This window comes from Myotis yumanensis, unplaced genomic scaffold (assembly GCF_028538775.1).
Source record: "Myotis yumanensis isolate MYYU_CA2020_CCGP unplaced genomic scaffold, mMyoYum1.0.hap1 SCAF_6, whole genome shotgun sequence".
Classification (NCBI taxonomy): domain Eukaryota; kingdom Metazoa; phylum Chordata; class Mammalia; order Chiroptera; family Vespertilionidae; genus Myotis; species Myotis yumanensis.
Window position 1 is genome coordinate 56,174,724 of NW_027223757.1, and position 18,935 is coordinate 56,193,658.

General features: G+C 36.5%; 1 protein-coding gene across 9 annotated transcripts in view; it reads right to left on the reverse strand.

Annotated features, from left to right (window-relative positions):
• Window positions 1-305: 305 nt before the first annotated feature.
• DOP1A (DOP1 leucine zipper like protein A) overlaps window positions 306-18,935 on the reverse strand; it is a 113,442-nt gene continuing 94,812 nt past the window's right edge. For 5 of the 9 annotated variants that reach the window (XM_070418174.1, XM_070418175.1, XM_070418171.1 and 2 more), the window contains 13 exons: window positions 16,037-16,103; window positions 15,740-15,884; window positions 15,487-15,566; window positions 14,509-14,618; window positions 14,105-14,254; window positions 13,900-13,961; window positions 12,438-12,590; window positions 11,275-11,411; window positions 10,189-10,244; window positions 9,032-9,196; window positions 3,999-4,128; window positions 2,850-2,909; window positions 306-910 (listed from right to left, as the gene is read on the reverse strand). In XM_070418174.1, coding sequence (XP_070274275.1) covers window positions 605-910; window positions 2,850-2,909; window positions 3,999-4,128; window positions 9,032-9,196; window positions 10,189-10,244; window positions 11,275-11,411; window positions 12,438-12,590; window positions 13,900-13,961; window positions 14,105-14,254; window positions 14,509-14,618; window positions 15,487-15,566; window positions 15,740-15,884; window positions 16,037-16,103 — 1,621 coding nt within the window. In that variant the 3' untranslated portion in view covers window positions 306-604. Of the gene's footprint in view, window positions 911-2,849; window positions 2,910-3,998; window positions 4,129-9,031; window positions 9,197-10,188; window positions 10,245-10,474; window positions 10,990-11,274; window positions 11,412-12,437; window positions 12,591-13,899; window positions 13,962-14,104; window positions 14,255-14,508; window positions 14,619-15,486; window positions 15,567-15,739; window positions 15,885-16,036; window positions 16,104-18,935 lie in introns of those variants that run through there. The other 4 variants (XM_070418177.1, XM_070418178.1, XM_070418176.1 and 1 more) reach the window with 2 other exon arrangements.

Sequence of the window (18,935 nt, forward strand, 5' to 3'; positions counted from 1 at the left end):
CAGTCAATTGTTCTCCAGCAAAGTCTTCAGAGTGATTTTTAAGTGACTTACCTCTTCAGTTACCATCGTCAGGAGCTCAGAGGTGGAATATGGAGGCTGTACATCTCTGTACTGAGGTGGACGTGCTACATGTAAAGGGATCATGTCCCAGGCTTCAGGCTTCGGTTATTCCTTATTCCTCTTAGTGAAGGTATGTGGGAGAAAGCTAATTGTAATGCATCACCCAACCTCTGGCACTAAAATATGGTTAATAACAGAAAGAAAAACTCCCCAACCAATCTAAATTAAACCAATCTTGACGCCAATAGAAAAAAATGTGCAGTGTGTATTTTGCAGGTTTAAGACAACTCAGGACAGTAAAACAATGAACTATATATGCATATATAGATCTCTCTTAGGCACCATAATCAATATGAGCCAACAATATTTATACGTGATCCAGGCCACATTCAGACGTTTGCTCTTATTTACAAATACTTAAATTAAATACAACCTGAAATGTGTTTTGTTACATACAAAAAAAAAAAAAACTATAGAACTCAGAGTAATGTTTGTTTTAAATGATAACATTTACATTTAAACTAAATGGAACCATTTGTAGTGCTCAAGTTTTTATCACTCCTTCCAGAAAATCTTTTTCTACCATCTCTTCTATTTTTTGCCTGGCTTTGCTGGAAAATGGTTTGTGGTTTTCCAGTTTCATGTCCGTATTAGGGAAAGTGTTTGAGTAGAGGACAGGGCTCCCTGAGTGTCCCACACATCGGCTAGTGACTTTGCTGTTGAAGACTTGACTGAGCACATTGAAGAATGGCAGGAGCTGCTCAATACTGCGCACGGTACAGATGGTGAGCAGCAAGTGCCCCGGCTCCCAACCTAATGTTCTCCCTGAGTTGTCTTCCTCTGGATTTTTCTGCGGAAAACAAAAAGGGAATTGTTATTAACAGATGTTATAGTACATGAGAATACTTAAAAAGGAATAAACATCAATAAACAGTTAAACAAATACAACTGATGATATTACATCTTCATTGTAGACTTAAGATTCTTGCTTCTAACTGAGGCCTTTGGATACCAGTTATTAAGTGAATATAGAGGAGTCAAACACTGGTTACATTTTTCAATTAGAATTCATAAAGAAGCTTAATAGAATTGGTTTTGGATAGGGAGAGTCAAATAATTAAAAGTTTATTTTGTGCTTTGCATATACTCAAAAAGCTCCCAGATTTCTGGACTCCCACTAATGTAACCAAGGACTAGGTCATAAAATGGCTACAGAAGGCCAGGAAGGAACAAAGATTCTTACACATTTTACCATTAGTAACTCAATTCCCTATTAGCCAAGTGGCTTAAACTTGCTGCAAGATGGTAGCAGGACCCAAAGCGAATAATTGTCATCAGCACAGAGAAAGGAAAGGAACCCTCGGGAGACTGCTTCTGTGTTGTGCTAAACAATGTGGGGAGGAGAGCTGGAACTGGAGTAAAAATATCCAGGTTAGTGCCCTAGCTCTGTCATTTACTTACTGTGTGTCCTTGGGCAAGATACAGAACGGTTCCTCTGTAAAATGGGGGACTCTATCTTGCAGCAGGAAAGTCAAATGAGAATGTATGTATGTAAAAATTCTGTCAACTAAATAAACACAAGGTCATCTGTGTACTAAGAAGCTAATTTGAAAAGCCACTAAATATACAAACACAGCTGTTAGTTATCAATATGTCTGAAAAAAGTTATAAGAACTAAAGATGCTTGAACTTAGGCAGACTCAAAGATATGAAAACAAACACTAAACTGGAGAAAAAAAGGAATAATCAAGTGGAACTCAGGAAACAGAATTACAATCTGTCATATTAGTTACAAGATCAGATGTTGCCAAGAAACTTGATTCTACCTAATATTTTAATCACTAGTTTCCTAGTGGAGAAAGGAGATGCAAAATCCAGTTCATTTTCTTGTGTGTGCTCACAGATTTGTTTGCTAATTTTGTTTGCCAATTTAAAAATAAAATCCTGAGAAAGGAAAAAAGATTTAAGTTAAAACAGAAGACTGTGTGAAGAAAAAAAAATCATCCAATTCTTTATGGCCAGAAAATCCCAGCTATCTCTTAGTTAATATAATATGTTAGTAGTGATTTAACCTCCAGTCTCAATTATAGGCTATAAAAAAATATCTTCCTGCCCAGATGGCGTGGGTCAGTGGTTGAGCATATGCCTGGGTTGTGGGCTCGATCCCCAGTGTGGAGTGTGCAGGAGGCAGGCGGTCAATGATTCACTCTCCCTCTCTGAAATCAATAAAAATACACTTTTAAAAAACCATCTCCCTTTCTCTTAACTATAACACTTGCTTTAATGACAGTCCCAGGACTGATTTTCACAGTATTGACTACCATTAGTTGGCTGACCATACCACCTTTAGTTCCCTAAATCAAACGACAATTCCATAGTAATTAGAGCGTATTAAACATTATCCTAAAGTAAAATGAATATATTTGATCCCTCTACATAAATATTTTCCAATGTAAGAGAACTAAGGTTAACCTTTTGTTTATGTTCCTGTCCAGATGTACCTTTAAGAGAGGGACTTAACTAAGCGCTTGACCAAGAAGAAGGACTTGTCTTGATGTACTGCTCTTAATCAGAATCACCTTCCTCAATAATAAGTAAAATTAAAAAGTCAAACACGTTTCCATACAAACGGTTTCTCCTTTCACCTCGCCAATCTATACATGAAGAAAGACTTCCTTTTTAACTCTGTTGTAATGGTTGAAATTCAGACCTGGGTTTATGTCTCAATATTTGGTACAGATGTGGCAACTTTTGCTGTCATATTACAAGCATCAAAAAGCCACCCTCACCTGATGCTTGGTCATCTCCAATCCCTCCAAAATCACTGTCTTAAAGTCCTCCTCCTTGTCCTGTGGAAGGAAAGAGGAGAACTCATAGCCTTTGTTCCATGAAAAGTATGCTTGGCCATGAAGGCCTTGTTTAAAGTGTTTTGGGAATGCTTTCCAATCAAAACTGTTTTCTTACTCTGTGGGATAAGACTGTCATATTTATCCCTTAGATAAGGGAGGAATCTTATAAAAATGCTCAATAATGACATGCAATGATGACAGAGTAAATGTGCCTAGGGGTCATATATAGTCACCTTGCTTCTGGATTTGCTATCATGAGTATTTTTTCAAACCTGTGATATCAAAGTGGAAGTACTTAAATCCTACCCTAAACTCTGGACCCAACTTTCATCTTTGACTCTGTCCTTTTACTTGGTCCCTAAAGAAATAACTTGATTTTAAATCCTTCAAGTACAACCTCCTTTTTAATCACCTGTCTCCATTCCATTTTCTATAGTTTGTAGAATGTGGTTTTGGAGCTACTGCCTGAGTAGGGGACCCCAGAAGACTGGAAAATTTCTGAGCACTCAAAGCACATTCTGAAGACTAGAACTCAAAATCCCCAAATTGTACAATTTACTTTTTAAATTTTTGAAGGCAAAATAAAAGATTTGTAACAAAGGCTCACTGATGGCATGCTAAATTCATTACAACTGACCCTTGAACAACTACAGGTTTAAACTATATGTGTACACTTATATACAGATTTTTTCAATAAATGCTGTAAATTTATTTTCCTTATGATTTTTCTTAACATTTTCTTTTCGCTAGTTTATTTTATTGTAAGAATACAGTATATAATTCATGTAACATACACAATATGTTAATCGACTGTTTACATTATTGGTAAGGTCAACAGTAGGCTATTAGTAGTTCAGGTTTGGGGAATCAAAAGGTATACATGGATTTTCAACTGGGCAGGGGGAGTGTTGGTGCCCCTAACCCTTACTAGTACATTGTTCAAGGGTCAACTTTACTATTTGCTTGGGTCAAGATTTCTATTTAATTAATCTGATGTGTAATGAAAAATATAAAGTTCATAACACAATATAAACATGTTTTATAAATTCTATCTTACACTTAAAGACAAATTTAAAGGAAGTGTAATACCTTTGCCCTTTTTCGAAGAAGTTTTGCCAGTCGTACTACATAAGGTTTAAACTCTCGTTGATGTATGCCTTGCCTTCTGACTTCCAAACCAGAATCATCTGAGGCTTCTGGAATAAAGGCCCATCGGTACCTATGTGTAGAAGAATGATACCCATCAACATTAGGAACAGACTTGTGCCATCTAAGACACGTAACATAGAGTAGAAAGATCAAATCCCCACCACTTTCACAGATTCAAATGCAGCTATGCCCTTGTAGCCCTCACCTTGGGCATGTGTCTTAACCTGAACCTTTATCAGTAAATACAGATACTGTTAACTCATAGAATTGTAACAAGTAAATAAATGTGTAAACTTGTAAAGTGCTCATCACTGTTTTTTTTCATGAGCACAAAGGAAGTCCTTAGCAAATGTTTCCATCCTCATTAATAGGGAACATCTGGCCAAGTGTACGGTGGAAATTTTGCCTAACTAAAGAGTAAGGGGCAAAGGGCAAATAATTTAAGTAGGACTTCTTTCATACCTCCCTTTGTACTTTTTATTTTATTTTTGTCTTTAATAAGTAAAATTAATACCTGACTGTGGAAAAAAGTCAAACAGTACAAAAGGGCATACCAAAGAAAGAGAGTCTGCCTCCACTGTAGGACCCATCAATATCGCTAGTCTCGTGTATCTATCTGGAGTTTATGCAGAAAAGAGCACATATTCTTACAGCCCTCCTCTTTAAAACAAGACAGGATTGCTTATTTCCATTGAATTATTTATCTTGGAAATGTTATCATATAAAACTCCATCCTTTTTAACAGTACCCAGTGGGAGGTGCTGATTTAACCAGTCTCCTAGATTTGTCCAGTTTCTTGCTTTTACAGAAAGTGTAATAATGGACACCCTTATATGACGTAGATTTTGTGCACACCTGAGAGTGCAGTGGTCGGCTAAATTCCTGGGTGTGGTAGAATTACTGGTTTACTGAGAATGTGTATTTTTTTTTTTTTTTTTTTTTTTTTTTTTTTTTTTTGAGAATGTGTATTTTGAATTTGTAAATATAATCTCTTTGGAGAGCAACTGGACAGTATTTCAGTTTATACTTCCAACAAGAATAAGAATGTTTCTGTTGTTAATGGTAAAAAGACCATTCTGATGTTTATTTACAATTTTAATTGGAATTTCTCTTATGAGTATGTCTGGGCACCTTTTCCTATGTTGAGAAACCATTCCTTTTCTATGAACTACTAATCTCTCATTGGCCCATTTTTCTATTGGGTTATTGACTTTTACAATAAAGCGAGTTGGACTTTTATCATATACAGTGCAAATATCTCTTCCCAACTCATTGCTGCCTTTTAAACATGGTATCTATTAGCCATACAGACTTAATTTTATTATGTAGTTAAATTACCAAACATTTTGAATGTCTGAAATACATGTTATGCTTAGAAAGATATTACTCTTTTAAGATTAAATTGCCATGTTACTCTGCTTTATATAGATTTTTTTAAAGACCCAGTACTTTTTAAAAAACTATAGTTACTACTAGAGCATATTTCATCCCTTTCTAGTAATTGTATTTTGACAAGAGGATAAACTCATTTTGGTTCTCATCATGGAAGCTAAAAAGTCAATACCATAAGTATACTACTTAATGTTCTTCCTCAAGCCCTAAAAAGTATAGCTTCTATCACCTTTGTGAAGATAAGCATCCTAATTAATTTTGGCCACTTTCCTACAATTCTACTTATTGTCCTTTTCTGAATTACTTTGGGAGTAACATCATTTTAACAGATACCCAACCGCTGAAATTCATCAAGAAATAGATGTATATGGTTTTCAAATGCAAAAAAAAAATTAATTTACAAGTAGTTTATAGTTCTTACCAATACATTTAATAAAAAGTAAGCTTGTGAAATAGTTTTTGGAGATTTAAGAATGTTCAAATATAGAAAGATCCTGATGTCTTTATTTTAATATTTTATCCCAGAAGAACAGCAATATATAGAAACATATTTGATCATGTGGATAAATTCTCAAATTATCTTAGCTCTATTTTGATGAAACTATCTTATATAGTTTGCCTATTAAAAATTTAAATGTTAGAAACCATAAGTAAATATTGAGTGCTTACGAATAAGGCATTGTGAGAACTTAACATCAGTTTTCTCCCTATTCCCCTCTGCCATCTCTAGTACACTTCACTCTCATCTGGAATAAATCAGCCTCCATTCCAGTCTTGCCCATCTCCAGTCTTTTCTTCAAACTACAGCCACAGTACAATTTCTAAAATGCAAGCCTGACCTGATAACAGCACTTCATTCCTTAATATGCTTCAGAGGCTTCCCACTGTCCTTAGGGTAAAGTGCAAATTCTCTTATATAGCTTACAAGGCTATATAATTCATATAATTCCTAATTCATTTCCATTCCAGCCTCTTCTTTCAATGTTCTGCTCCAGCAATAGTAATCTTTCAACATTTCCAACACACCAAGTCCACTCCTTTCTAAGTCTTCACACATGCACCTCCCCTCAACCCTCACTCTTCACCACCTCAGTACAACACTGCCTTCATGGCCTGCCTGACCCTCAAAGGCAGGAGCAGTCACTGTGGTGTGGCCTCACATCATCTTGTATCACATTTGCTATCAAATCATCATGTGTTTATGTCTCTTTCACTGGACTTAAAGCTGATGAGTCATGTTCCCCACTGCTTCCAGGGGGCATTCAATTTGTTGACTGAATGGTCTGTTAATTTTAATATATCCATAGAAATAATTTTCTTCCAATAAGTCTGTTCCCTTATCCCTCAAAAGAATTATACTTCAATAAAAATATTTCAACTTATATAAAAAACTTTTAAATTAATCTTAGATATCAGTGACCAAAGCAAATGCATTTTCAGAATATCCATTTAAAACATCCTTGCTGATATAGAAATATGAGGAAGTAACCAAGATGGCAGATGGCGGCATAGGTAAACACCAGAGTTTACTGCCTCGCACAACCACTTCAAAAATACAACTAAAAGACAGAACGGACATCATCCAGAACCACAGGAAGGCTGGCTGAGTGGAAATTCTACAACTAGAAGGAAAGAGAAAAGCATACCGAGACTCAGAGGAGCTGCGGTGCGGAAGTAAAATACTAAGGTACAGAGGCGCACGTGGATCGGGCTGGCGGCTGAGGGCGTGGTTGTCTTTTTCAATCAGGAGGGAGTCTCAGGCTCTGAGCTCCAGTTCCGGGCGAGTCTCTGGGGACCTAGACTCATACGGGAGAAGCGGGACTGTCTGGCATTGGTTGGAACTCGAGGGCAGCTTTCTCTCGGAGGTACTTGCAGCGATTGCTGGGACACTGAGAAGCGGGGCCTCTGAAAGGGAGGACTGAGAGCAGCCATAACTGCTCACTCCGCCCGCCCTGTTGATCCCCTGGGACCTGCCCCGCCCAAGCCTTGCACGGAGGCATTTGCTGGATAGCCTCAGGCAGAGGCTAGATTAGCACCTCCCTAGAGCTCCAGGACAGAAGTTCTCCCACTGCAGACACAGCTGATTCTCACAGCCAATTGGCCTAGAGGTCAACCCCTCCCAGTGTTACTTACAACAATCAAGGCTTAACTACAACAAGACTGTGCACAAAGACCACAAGGGGGAGCACCAAGAGTGTCCTCCTCAGGTAATTGGGGAGGCTGAACCACTGGGCCCTAGAGGACACTTAGCACAGAAAACCACTTTATCAACACAAGCAAGCATAAAAAATGCGGAGACAAAGAAACAGGACACAAATGACAGAAATGGAGGAAAGCAAACTGCTGGATATAGAGTTCAAAACCACACTTTCAAGGTCTTTCAAGAACTGTCTAGAAGCCGCCGATAAATTTAGTAAGACCCTCGAAAAGACTGGTGAGACCACTGATAAATGTAGTGAGGTCCTCAAGAAATCTAGTGAGACCCTCGATGTTGTGATAAAGGACCAACTAGAAATTAAGCATACACTGACTGAAATAAAGAATATTATACAGACTCCCAACAGCAGACCAGAGGATCGCAAGAATCAAGTCAAAGATTTGAAATACGAAGAAGTAAAAAACACCCAACCGGAAAAGCAAAAAGAAAAAAGAATCCAAAAATACGAAGATAGTGTAAGGAGCCTCTGGGACAGCTTCAAGCGTACCAACATCCGAATTATAGGGGTGTCAGAAGAAGAGAGAGAGCAAGATATTGAAAACCTATTTGAAGAAATAATGACAGAAAACTTCCCCTACCTGGTGAAAGAAATAGACTTACAAATCCAGGAAGCGCAGAGAACCCCAAACAAAAGGAATCCAAAGAGGACCACACCAAGACACATCATCATTAAAATGCCAAGAGCAAAAGACAAAGAGAGACTCTTAAAAGCAGCAAGAGAAAGAAAGTCAGTTACCAACAAGGGAGTACCCATATGACTGTCAGCTGATTTCTCAACAGAAACTTTGCAGGCCAGAAGGGAGTGGCAAGAAATATTCAAAGTGATGAATGCCAAGAATCTACAATCAAGATTACTTTACCCAGCAAAGCTATCATTCAGAATTGAAGGTCAGATAAAGAGCTTCACAGATAAGAAAAAGCTAAAGGAGTTCATCACCACCAAACCAGTATTATACGAAATACTGAAAGGTATCCTTTAAGAAGAGGAAGAAGAAGAAAAAGGTAGAGATACAAACTATGAACAACAAATACACATCTATCAACAAGTGAATCTAAAAATCAAGTGAATAAATAATCTGATGAACAGTATGAACTGGTGATTATAATAGAATCATGGGCATAGAAAGGGAATGGACTGACTATTCTTGGGGGGGAAAGGGGTGTGGGGGATATAGGAAGAGACTGGACAAAAATCTCGCACCTATGAATGAGGACAGTGGGGAGTGAGGGCGGAGGGTGGGGTGGGAACTGGGTGGAGGGGAGTTATGGGGGGAAAAAAGAGGAACAAATGTAATAATCTGAACAATAAAGATTTAATAAAAAAAATAATAAAATAAAATAAAACATCCTTGCTTTTACTTACATCTGAAACTGAGGAAGATTTTCAGAGGGCAATGCCAGGGCCAAATCCAAAAATTTGCAAGCAGAGAGATAGAGGTTTAACCACCGCTGGCTGTTATACGACGTAGAAAACCCATTGCCGCCTGTGTAGGTTGTCTCCAGACCAGCCACAGAGGGACCTGAGGTCCTGTGAGCAGGAGACAGTGCTGTCAGCAGCTGGACCTGTTTACTAACAGGTAATTCCTAGAAAACCTCAAAGTGCCAACTCATATTTTTCATAATCATTTGAAAATGTACTTACTAAGCAAGGTTATGACTATAATTTAGCTGGTCTCAAACAAAACATTACCTTTTGTTCTTTAAATTTTATGAACATAAAAATAGTACAGAATTACTATGTTACACCCAAAAGTTTTAAAACCAAGAGACCTCTCTACAACTCAATGTTGTTCTGCAAGGGATTGGGGAGGACTTTCTATAATAACAAGCAGTTATTAGTACAGGGAACTCTTTTATAAGCTGAGCACTGCAAAAGAATAAAATATACTCAAGACATAATGGTCTTAAAGGAAATTTTGAATTTATAAACTTATTTGTACAAAAATCCCTATATAAATAAAAATAAATTATATTTAGTTATATAATGAACTGCCTCTACTAAGAAGAATAAAATTATAATACATTAAAGTGAGATCATCTGGAAGATCTGGACATGAATAACTTAGTGACAGGTTACCTCCCATAATACATTTTGCTGCATGTGTTGTGGCCAAGATTTGACCTACCAAAACCAATATGGCTCATGTACCTGAAACACTATTATATAGCTTTAAACAAAATTTGTGTCTAGAGGCCAAAGGCCATGAATACTGATAGTTTAATCCAGTCTAAAGTACTCAAGGAATAAGTGAAAATATATCCAAATATGATAAAGTAGATAGTAACAGACTAAACACAGGGTGTGGCAAAAGTGGGTTTACAGCTGTGAGTGCAATATTCTTGTATTATTTATTATACAATTTTCCATATGAACAACTGTAAACCTACTTTTGCCCCCACCCTGTATATAAAGTACTTAGATAAAACAGTACCTGTACTCTCTCAGTTTTAAGTAACATTCTGGATGATTTTAGGATACTAAACATTGTCAAGAATGTATTGAAATGAATTACATATTACCGTGAAATATCTTCATCAGCAGTGAGTTCCTGCTCCATCAGTAAAAATACCTGTACCTGAAGACCGGGGAATAAATGTTAAATGTTTTTTCAAATTGGAGATTTAATCCTTCTTGCAAGTTATCTTTAGGCTACATTTTCATTAATCTAAAAACAAATTTTAGGGGGGGGGCAGGAAGAGATTAATCAAAGAACTTGTATGCATATATGCATAACCCAAGGACACAGATAATAGTGTGGTGAAGGCATGAGGAGGGGGTGGGGGTGGGGTTGAGGGGGTCAATTGGGGTAACAGGAGGACATCTGTAATCTTTTCAACAATAAATAAAACCCCACACATTTTAGGAAACAACTTCAGGATATTTATACTTAGTTTCTGAAAATAAAACTAGAAATTTACCACAGAGCCTTGTTAATAATTTGGCAGAGTTGAGATATGCTTTTGGTTTGGATGAATATGGAACAGAGTTACAGTTACTAAAAAAAGAAAAATATTAAAACCAATTTCTTTGTGGGGAAATTGTAAATGCTGGGTTGTCAGAGCTGTGCATTCCTTTCTCTTTCTTTATTCATCTCCCTTTCCCCAACTCCCTCAGATAGGGTGACAGGGTATGGTTTGGGAGAGGAATGGATTAGTGTAGGGGGAAGAGTCTCTGTTTGGGAGAGTCTCTGTGAAACCAGCTTAACTAGAGCAAGTGCTGCATTTTAGAGTGAGTACATGCCTTATGTCAGTCCATTTAAATACAGCTACACCACCTCATCGCTCTAGAGGTGCTGCCACAGGTGGGACCAGGCCTGGCAGCTGTGACAAAGTTAAACATTTAGTGTAGAAGAGATTGAATTAAACCAGATCAGACAAAGTAATGATTTACAAGTAGCTAATATTAATGTTGTATATTAGGAAGTTTAAGCCGTATGGAGAGGTAATCTGACTTGTTTTACTATTTTCCAATGTTAAAATTGTCAGAAAAAGGCTTAACTAGAGTTCAAGTCTCTTTCAAAATTAGTTTTTATATAGTAAGCATGTTGACACTACCCGCGGTGCTCTATGATTTATTATAAATTGATTGAACAAAAATGAACTCACAAGTTCTGTAATCATGGTAGGCCAGAGCGAGGTAAGATGTTGTGGAGACATTCTTAAAAGCAACACTCTGAAGAAGAGGAACACTTGAGAGTGAAGAGTTGGCACTTGGGGCAAACGGAGACTCTCCACTAATCTCTCTGAAAGAAATGCAGCAAATGGTCAATACCTAAACAACTAGAATCATTTTAATGTAAAACTTTTCTATATAATCTAGTCTAGTTTTGCTCAAACTTTCTGTGGTGAAGGACCAACTCTTTACAAGATTTCTAATATGCTGCAGGTTGAGACTTTTGTAAACTATAATAAAAATGAATTATTAGAAAAATCATAAAGAAAGATATAAAAATACAAATGCCATTTTCTTCTTATTAGAATCAACAGATTCTGTCAAATTGTTAAAATGTTAAAAAATGCTTACTGTTAATGTCTGTACGGGTCCACTTTGAGTAGCCCTGATCTAGTCGACCTTTGAATGACAGCACAAACAGTGTGGGTGCTATCTATGCGACTTCAGATACAAGGGGTCAGGAAGGAGTCACTATCTTCTGAGAGAGAAATAATTTCACTGAGGAGATGGCAACTGTCAAGCCAGCCCCGTCCCCTGGCCAGCTGCTGTGGCTGGTGGCCGCCAAGCGCACTGACAGAGCAGCAAACAATTCTGCCCCAGGGCAAGTTCATCCCCGGGTGCATGAAGTGCACTGACATCCTTCATGAAGGTTTATCGAAACCTTATTCACTCCATACCCTGACCCTAGACTACAGACTTGAAATGTTACTTCCAGCCAAAATTTGCTGGCTCTGCCTGTATTCTGGTCCTCTGTTTAAAGGTATATAGACCCCTTATCCACAATTTAAAAAATGCTAATACTACCCACAGCAAAATAGTCTTACACCTCATCCTCAAATATGAATCCCCAGGAAATGTAGGTCAAATAACAAAAGGAACTACTTTATAAACATTCTACAAACTCAGTTTTTGATTGCTTTTACATACTAGTGATATTTTTTATTGTTTCAATAGAATGAATTTCTAATTCTACAACATTTTTCATCTACCTCTACTTGGTATATTTCACCCCATATTACAACTTAAGGAAAGTATTTTCTAAGAAGCAAAAAGCCCTCCAGTTTGGAAGGTAAATAAAATAGTTTCCACTATTTACCTTGTATATCTGGAAGATATTTCTGGTACTGGTCAATTTCACTGCTAAAAATAGCAAATGCTAATCTTTTGAGAAGCATAGCTCTCTGCTCAAGCTCCACATCCCGGTTTGCAAAGAGATTAAGTGAACTACTTTGAGCCACAGCCACACGAGCTGAAAACAGAAAGCGTGTGAGAGGTTGTGATATAGTCAGCCAGATCATTATTTGTTTTTAAAAATGGCTAGATCAAGAGTGGAAGGAACCTAGGGTAGAGAACTTGGGCTTCTCTCTCGGGCAGAGGGGGGACTGGCATCCCCCCTACATACACAAGCCAGATTTGTGTAGGAACTGTGATGTGGAGAGACAGAAAATTTAGAAGTATAAGTTTCTGAAGGTAAGATTACTAACAACGCCATTTTATAAACCCTTTAATATTTTATGCCATCTCCCTAATTTCTGGCCTGGCCTACCTTGCTCTCCTTTCTTATGTGTTGTCACTCATCCCCTACTCACTCTTCTGCAACCACACTGTCTTGCTTGCTTTTCCTTGAACTCACCAAGCTTGTTCCCACCCAAGACCTTTATAGTTTTTGTTGCTATTCCAGAAATACTCTGCCCTTAGGACATCTCATGGCTTCTTTAGTTTCACCTCAAATATGAGCCCTTTAGCTGTTACTTAAAATGTATTGCATTGTTCTATTTCCTTCACAGCTTCTTACTTATTCCCGAAAATAATCTTATTAATGTGACTAAGGTTAGCATAATGCCGGGCCCATTTTTGTCTTTTAATAAATATTTGTTGAATGGATGAATCTGAACCTTAAAACAACGCAGTGAAAAATAGAGAAGCGAGAATATGCTGCTCCTTTATTTTCCGGAGGAGGACTGTAGTTTGTGTTTAAGAACTTGCGCAGAATCATACAGACTCACCCAACTTCGCTGCTATTTAAGGTCATTAGCTTAGTAACTTCCAAACTTAAAAATATTTTTAAAAAGCCTTTTTCTTCAGATGAAATATTACAATATATAAATATATAAAACCAATCAAGATAGAGTAGAAAGGGGGATAGAGAGTGATTCCAACCTATTTTGGCCCCTCTTTCTTCCTTCAGAGGAGTTAAACAGAGGCCCAGGATTTTGAGTGACTTGTCCCATAGTTTGGCTCCAACTGCCTGCATTTACCTGCCTCCCAACCTGACACTCTTTCATTTCTTCAACAATTTCTTATTGGGTGCTTACTATGTGCTAGGTTCTACGCTGTGGTTTAAGGAAACAATTTACAGAAACATGGTCAAATAGTTTTACTTATTAATTATCACTATGCTGTCCTCTTTGAGTTTTAATATTATATTCCTATAGGGTACTAAGTATAACTTGACAAAGAGCGAAGTATAACTAGTAGTGTCTAAAAGGAGCAAAGTAAATAAGAATAGATTATATACAGGAAAGACACTGCTTAGATTGTCATCCCATAATACTCACTCATCAAATCTCTAAATGTTGTCTTATCATGTGTCATCAGATTGTCCAGAATTGCTCTCCAACTAAAAAAGACAAGGATTAAGATATGTAATTAAGATTTTGTTGTTATTATTATTAAGAAGTGTTCTTTGCAGGATAGTAATTCATCTCAACAGACTTTATGAGATGCATTATCATGTTGAATAAAAGCTAGACAATGACTTACTGATTAACACAAGAGGCATCCATCTGAAAGAAACTGGGATCCATAAAGAGGTCAAAGGCTTCTTTTTTCCAGGCTCTCCGGGTGTACTGATACCCACTAAGACTGCTGAGCAGCTGGACACAGGCTCGGTAACTAGGGGCATTATGTGCACTAGGAGGAAGGAAAACCACCTTAACCTATGTGTTATCATTTTAATCATCATAGTAAGTTATTCATTAATGTTCACAGTTACCTAAAACAATGATAGGAAACAGAAAGCACCATAAGATAAATTTTTTTATCATTATAATTCAAGGTAAAAATAATATCATTTTGTGGTAATTCAAATAATGGCAATAAAGGAATTAATTTGCTTTGAATAAGCTATGAATTAACTAATAAATCTACTTAAATAATAATAGTACCTGTGATTTCGGAGGTAGGGCACAACATAATGCATAATATTTACAAGTAAAGGAATAACTCGTTCTTTTTCATCACTATAGAAAACCATATCCAAAAGATGAGCCAAAACCTAAAAAAATAAAAAAAGAAGTGAAGTATAAGCTAAGAGCATTCAGAGGTGATTTTCATCTTTAAGAAAAAACCTAGAATACCTTAGAATTAGAAAAATCTAAAATAAGATCTACCTAAGCCATTTTTATATGAATAGTTTGATACTATTTGCTTTTTTTGTTCATTATTACTATAGGATATATAAATATGGGCAAATTTTAGTATTTCTAACCGAGATAGGGAAGTATAGAAAAAGAGAGGTCAAGGTACTTTTAATGTGAGTGAGTAAATAGTAAATTTAAGACTAAAAACTCAGCATTCTCTTTTCCTGACCCAGTTAAAGGAGGCTTGGGGTAAAAACAACCAAATTAATTCAAATGCTCAAGTCCCAACTCTGTCAATTAATAGCTATTTGATTTGAATCATATTGTTCTAATCCTTGTGAGGCTCAGTATCCACATCTGAAAAGGGGGAACAAAAATGACCTGCAAGACTATATAACAGGATATAAAAAAGAGCATGTCAGAGGATGCATATAAAAATATTTGGTATACTGTAAAATACTCTATAGTGGCAAGCATTATTATATCATCTCTACCCCTCCCTACCATACTATGATACAAAAGCACTTATCTTTTTATAAAAAGTACACTTTTAAAAAATAGTATTTGGGAAGTTGAGCAAAATCTAAGGTTATTATCACTAATATTTTAAAAACTAAATAACCTGAATACAAATTCAAACTTTATGCTATACAACTTTATTCTATACAGTGATTTCTATAAGTACAAAATGATTATTCAAATTAAAAACTCTAAGAATTACTTGCTAATATTTGTAAAACTTTTTACTTGAAAGTTCATTTTTAAAAACTTAAAAATATTTACCTCAGAAAGTAATGTCAGTGCGTGGACACTATATAGAGAAGGAGCTATGTTTGATGTTTCCAGTGCAGGTGATAACATATCTAAATAAGAGAAGATGCAGGTAAAGATAAAGTTAGATCTTTTCCCACTAAGAAAGCTACTTGCTAAATGTGAGGGAAAAGGGATGATTATGTGGTATTTCTAGTAACAGTTGCAATGATTTCTTAGTGAATATACACCTACACATATAAGCCTAAATGTTTGATATCAATACCTTCAACATCAGATTCCAGAGTGGTTCCGTCCACCGTTATTTTGGGAGAAGGCTTAACTTCAAGATTCCGGCGTAGCCATGTTGTCTGTTCCAAAGAAGAACCAGCAATTGCCCCAATTGCATCCACTATTTTATGAGTCACATCCTAAAGAAACAAGGGAAAACCACTATAAATATATGTACTTATATACAGGCACATGAAACTTCACAGACAACATTATTTGACCTTCCCATTTTAGTGTTGATGACACTGAGAAACAGAGTTTGGGCAACAGTCCTCAATTCAGAATGCCTTACCTGAAGGTCTCTTTGGTCTTTTTTATTTTCCAAACTAGGGTTTTTCATAATAAACTCATTCAGAACCCTAAAGGAGCCAAAAACAAAACAAAACAAAACGGAAATATTAAAGAAAATGATGCAATCTAATTTCTCACAGTAAGCAAGTGACTTTGTGGCCTCAATTTCTGTTTTGTATGTTTAATGATTATATATATTATATCCTATGACTCAGATGAAATACATAAGAATATTCCATGAAAAGATATGTCCTAGGATGTTCACGTAACAGCATTATTTGCAAAAGCCAAAAACTGGAAAGAAGAAAAATGTCCAACTTTCCAAAAATTCATCTGGAATAAAAAAAGGCCCCAAATAGCTGCAGCGATCCTGAGAAAGAAGAACAAAGTAGGTGGGATCTCAACACCTGATATCAAGCTGTATTACAAAGCCACTGTCCTCAAAACTGCCTGGTACTGGCACAAGAACAGACATATAGATCAATGGAATAGAATAGAGAACCCAGAAATTGACCCGAACCAATATGCTCAATTAATATTTGACAAAGGAGGCAAGAACATACAATGGAGTCAAGATAGTCTCTTCAATAAATGGTGTTGGGAAAATTGGACAAATACATGCATAAAATGAAACTAGACCACCAACTTACACCATACACAAAATAAACTCAAAATGGGTAAAGGACTTAAATGTAAGACAGAAAACCATAAAAATACTAAAGGAATCCAAAGGCAACAAAATCTCAGACATATGCTGAAGCAGTTTCTTCACTGATACTGCTCCTAGGGCATTGGAAACTAAAGAGAAAATAAACAAATGGGACTACATCAAAATAAAAAGCTTCTGCACAGCAAAAGAAACCATCAACAAAACAACAAGAAAGCCCACTGCATGGGAGAACATATTTGCCAATGTTATCACCGATAAGGGTCTAATCTCCAACATTTACAGGGAACTCATACAACTTAACAAAAGGAAGATAAACAATCCAATCAAAAAATGGGCAAAGGATCTAAATATACACTTTTCAAAAGAGGACATTCAGAAAGCCAAGAGACATATGAAAACATGCTCAAAGTCACTAATCATCCGAGAGATGCAAATCAAAACAATGAGGTACCATCTCACACCTGTCAGAATGGCTATCATCAACAAATCAACAAACGACAAGTGCTGGAGAGGATGCGGAGAAAAGGGAACCCTCCTGCACTGCTGGTGGGAATGCAGACTGGTGCAGCCACTGTGGAGAACAGTATGGAGTTTCCTCAAAAAACTAAAAATGGAACTCCCATTTGACCCCGTGATCCCACTTGTAGGAATATATCCCAAGAAACCAGAAACACCAATCAGAAAGGATATGTGCACCCCTATGTTCATAGCAGCACAATTCACCATAGCGAAGATCTGGAAACAGCCTAAGTGCCCATCAGCAGATGGATGGATTAGGAAACTGTGGTACATCTACATAATGTAATACTATGTTGCTGTAAAAAAGAAGGAACTCTTACCATTTGCAACAGCATGGATGGAACTGGAGAGCATTATGCTAAGTGAAATAAGCCAGTCAATAAAAGAAAAATACCACATGATCTCACTCATTTATGTATAATAAAGACCATTATAAACTGATGAACAAAAATAGATACAGAGGCAGAGCAGCATCGAACAGACTGTCAAACTACAGCGGGGAAAGCCAGGGAGGGTTGGGGGGCGGAAGGTGGGGTAAGAGATCAACGGAAGGACTTGTATGCATGCATATAAGCATAACCAATGGACACAAGCCACTGGGGGGTAGGAGAGGCCGGGGAATGTCAAGGGGGCGGGGAGGAAAGGAGACATATGTAATACTCTTCGTAATACTTTAAGCAATAAAAAAAAAAGAAAAATGTCCAGCAACAGAGATAAACTGTGGCATATTCATACAATGAAATACTAAACAGCGATGAACATGAATAACTAACTACATGAAATTACATGGATGAATCTTACTAACGTGTGAAGGAAGCAGACACAAAATAAATGTTATACTTATCGTTCACAAACGAAGCAAAATTTATCTGTGGTGTTAGAAGTCAGAATAGTGGTTATCTTTGGGGAGAAGGGAAAGGACAGTAATTGGGAAAGGACCTTAGGGAAAATATGGTGTTTTATTTCTTAATTTAGACTCGTTATTATAAACGTGTTTACTTTATAATAATTTGTGGAGTTGTGTACTTAATCATTTGTATGTTTTTCTGTATGTGTTTTATGCATCAACCAAAAAGTAAAAAGAAAAAACAAAAAACCACACCTAAACCCCACCAATTTTAAATTGTGACATAGAAATGGTTCTTACCCTGCATGTGTATATATAGTATGTAATATTATATATATTATAAATTAAATAATAGATTAAATTAAAATGTTTCCATTTCCATTGTTTGCTAAGCTATTCCACTCAATATTTATTTTGACTTGGTTTTATTAAGATAAATTATATGCATAATTATTTTCAAACTCAAATGTAAAGTTATATTGAAGAGTAATCCTCCTATTTTATAATTGGAAACTTTTTAAAGAATCAGTGGGATGGTTGGGAAAAATATATAAACAACCAGAAGTTTAAAAAGGGGAGTAAGTTTCTAGTATAATCGAACATGTCCAATTTTTTTGTGTAAATGCTCAATGTACACACATATTGAGGAGCAGATAGGATCCTTCAGTATCTGAGAACTGAGAAAGAAAAGGTAGTTGAGAAAACAGTAAATTTTGTAAGGGAGAAGCTACAAGTCATAATAGATGTTCTTAAATTTTAATGAAATTCGCCAGCAGGGTTATTTGGTGATGATTCAAACAACTGTACATATATTCCCTCGTTGAGCCTTAAAACAGTACAGAGGTGGGTAGGGCAGATATTACT